At 34.0% G+C, this 2,980-nt stretch overlaps 1 protein-coding gene across 1 annotated transcript in view; it reads left to right on the top strand.

Moving 5' to 3' along the window:
• Positions 1-1,726, top strand: part of LOC106789341 (semaphorin-1A-like) — a 64,183-nt gene extending 62,457 nt beyond the window's left edge. Inside the window, exon 4 of the mRNA XM_014753476.1 lies at positions 1,472-1,726. Coding sequence (XP_014608962.1) covers positions 1,472-1,726 — 255 coding nt within the window. The remainder of the gene's footprint in view (positions 1-1,471) is intronic.
• The last annotated feature ends 1,254 nt before the right edge of the window (positions 1,727-2,980 follow it).

Genomic DNA, 2,980 nt, shown 5'->3' with positions numbered 1-2,980 from the left:
CCCCCCCCCCTTCCCCTTCCCCACAAGTACATAGAAATTATTTAATAAACAAAATGAAATTAGTCTTCTTACGAGTTGTCGGTTCGATATTAATAAAACTTAAGGGTATGTCGGCATGCTTGTCGTCTGGGGTTAAAATACGGGCCGTGAACGTAAGCCGGTAGTAGCTTTTATGTTACAGAAAAATACGACTTTCTCTCTCTCTCTCTCTCTCTTTCTCACTCATTCATTCCTTTTTTACTATCCTTCCTACCCTTTCTATCTTTCTCTCTATTTTTATTTCTTTCTCTTTTATTCGCATACTCGTTGTTTTGTTTTTTTTTAAACAATCTTTCTCTTTCTTTTTATACCTTTTTCTTGTGTGTGTGTGTGTGTTTTTTTTTATACGATCGAAATGTACTCAGGCTAATGGCATACCTAGTGTCTCTCTCTCTCTCTCTCTCTCTCTTTCTATCTTTCTCTCTCTTTTTCTATTTCTTTTACTTCTGTTCGTAGAGGAAAACACGCGTTTCCGTCGAAGATGCTCTTGCTATCGTTATCCGGTATTGTATTCCGGGGAAAAATGATAGCCCAACCGATAGTTGTACAACTTCGAGTAACTATCGTTAGCTCGTAGAGAGAGAGAGAGAGAGAGAGAAAGAGAGAGAGAGAGAGAGAGATATATCTCTAGGATAGATAACAGAAAAGAATGACGTGTATGGAAAAATGGTAAAATGAAAGAAAGAAACTTTAGTGGTGTATACGTGTATGTGTATGTATGTAAAAGGGGTAGGAGAAAATAGAGAGAGAGAGAGAGAGAGAAATAAAAACTATGGATTGTAGTTTTCGTTGAATCGAAATAGGTCATCTTCCACCTCTCCCTCCCTCCCACCCCCCCTCCCTCCTTTCCTTCGTTTTGTCTGTTTTTATACATACTTTTATTTTTCATATTTTATTATTATCTATTTCGAATCTTCTCTCTCTCTCTCTCTCTCTCTCTCTCTCACGTATACTCTCTTTTTCTTTTTTTATTATACATAATTGTATGTATAAAATTTGTTTTGTAATTAGTTAATTATTTTAATATCGATTGTATATAAGAATATATTTTTCTTTTTATTTAATTCTAATGTAACGTTAAAATTATACACACACACACATTATTATGTCGTATTATCATTATTAAACGAAAGAAAAATTTATTTAAAAATTCGGAGACATACAAGAAAAAATTGTATTATTAGGGAATACGATTGATATACAATTTCGATAATTATTATTCGTTTATTGTATACGTGTATGATAAATAAAATAAAATAAAATAAAATCAAGAATAATATCTTAAACATAAAGAAAAAATAAAATAAAATAAAATAAAATAAAATCAAGAATAATATCTTAAACATAAAGAGACAAAAATAAAATAAAATATTATATACGTCTTATATATAAAATATATTAATTATAATTTCGTTTGATTCGTATTTTTCAGAGGTTCCAATGGTCAAGCAGTTACGCGCACAAAGAATTATGCAACTTGAAGGGTCGTAGCGATGACGAGTGTCAAAATTATTTGCGAGTTTTCGGTAGGCAAAGCCCAAATAAGTTCCTCGTTTGCGGTACCAACGCTTACAAGCCGTTATGCAGGCAATTCACGATCAAGGTGAGTTTATTTACTTGTTTATTTTATCTCAATATATGCGATATAAGTTGTTTTAAGATTCAAATTTATCGATCAAATTTTTGAAAGCACGGTAAGCAAACGACAGGTAGACACCCAACTAACCCCCATTGACCATTTCGAATAGAACCTAAAGAAAATATGTGAACTGAAATTTCATGGGGGAAATTTAAAGGAAGGAAAACTAAGAAGGGGGGGGATTGTAGGTAGAAAACAAGGGTTGAAATGTCAAAAGTTCTATTATTCACATTAAAAATCCAAACGTAAACCTTAAAGCAAGCAAGGTGGTGGTTAGTGGTGAGTATCACCTACCGTAAACCACCCGTTTTACCACCCTCTTCTTCTCTGACACCCACCACCCTCTATTTCAAGCCCGGCCCCTGGCGTCCGGCCTGAAGGCGTCTTAATAATGGCACGTCATGGAAAACGGGTCGTCGTCATGCCGGGAATAACGACGACCTGGAAGTGAAATGATAAAGAGAGAAAGAAAATGAGAACGAGACAGAGTAAGAATGAATGAATGAGTGAGTGAGTGAGTGAGTGAGTGAGTGAGAGGGATGACTTGGAAGGGTTGAACGATGGAAAGAGAAGAAAAGCACGGACCTAACAGCACACCGCGTGATTTATCTTCCACGTTTTATATCTTCTTCTTCTTCTATCTTCTTTCTTCTTCTTCTTCTTCTTCTTCTTCTCTTATTATTCCTTTTCTATTTTATTTTCTTTTCTTTTCTTTTCTTTCGTTTACCAGGTATATATGTGTGTGTGAAAGAAAGAAAGAAAAATATACCAAGCTAGATGGATGTACAGTCACACGTAGTAGGTGGATTTTTATCCGTAAAGAAAAGAAAATCGCGGATGAGGAACCATCTGTCCTTCGATTAAATCCTACGTTAAACGAATACCAACCCTAACTTCATCCCCAACATGTTTTCTTCTTCTTCTTCTTCTTCTATCTTCCTGTCATCCTTTTTTCTTCCTTTTTTTTATTCCCTCTTCATTTATTCGATTTATATATATATGTTACCGTCATAGCCAAAAATCTGCCATTGTTAGTTATTCTTCGGCATTCTCATCAATGCAAAGAGCATTCCGCAATGCTGTAAATTGTACAACTTTGCTATTTCTTTGAAAAGTTTTGGTAAATATTTTTTTAACTAAAAGTGAATAGATTTTAATGAAACTCATAATAAATTAAAGTACATTCTTTTGACTATGCGTAGAATACCATATCGAGTTACAAATTTAGCATGTAAAGTTCAGGAAATGTCAGAGAATGCAATGCTCTAATTTGTGCATCTTTGCTATTTCTTTGAAAAGTTT

This window comes from Polistes canadensis, unplaced genomic scaffold (assembly GCF_001313835.1).
Source record: "Polistes canadensis isolate GaletaPanama2010 unplaced genomic scaffold, ASM131383v1 scaffold_179, whole genome shotgun sequence".
In the NCBI taxonomy this organism is placed as follows: Eukaryota; Metazoa; Arthropoda; class Insecta; order Hymenoptera; family Vespidae; genus Polistes; species Polistes canadensis.
This window is presented reverse-complemented; position numbering and strand designations above follow the sequence as displayed.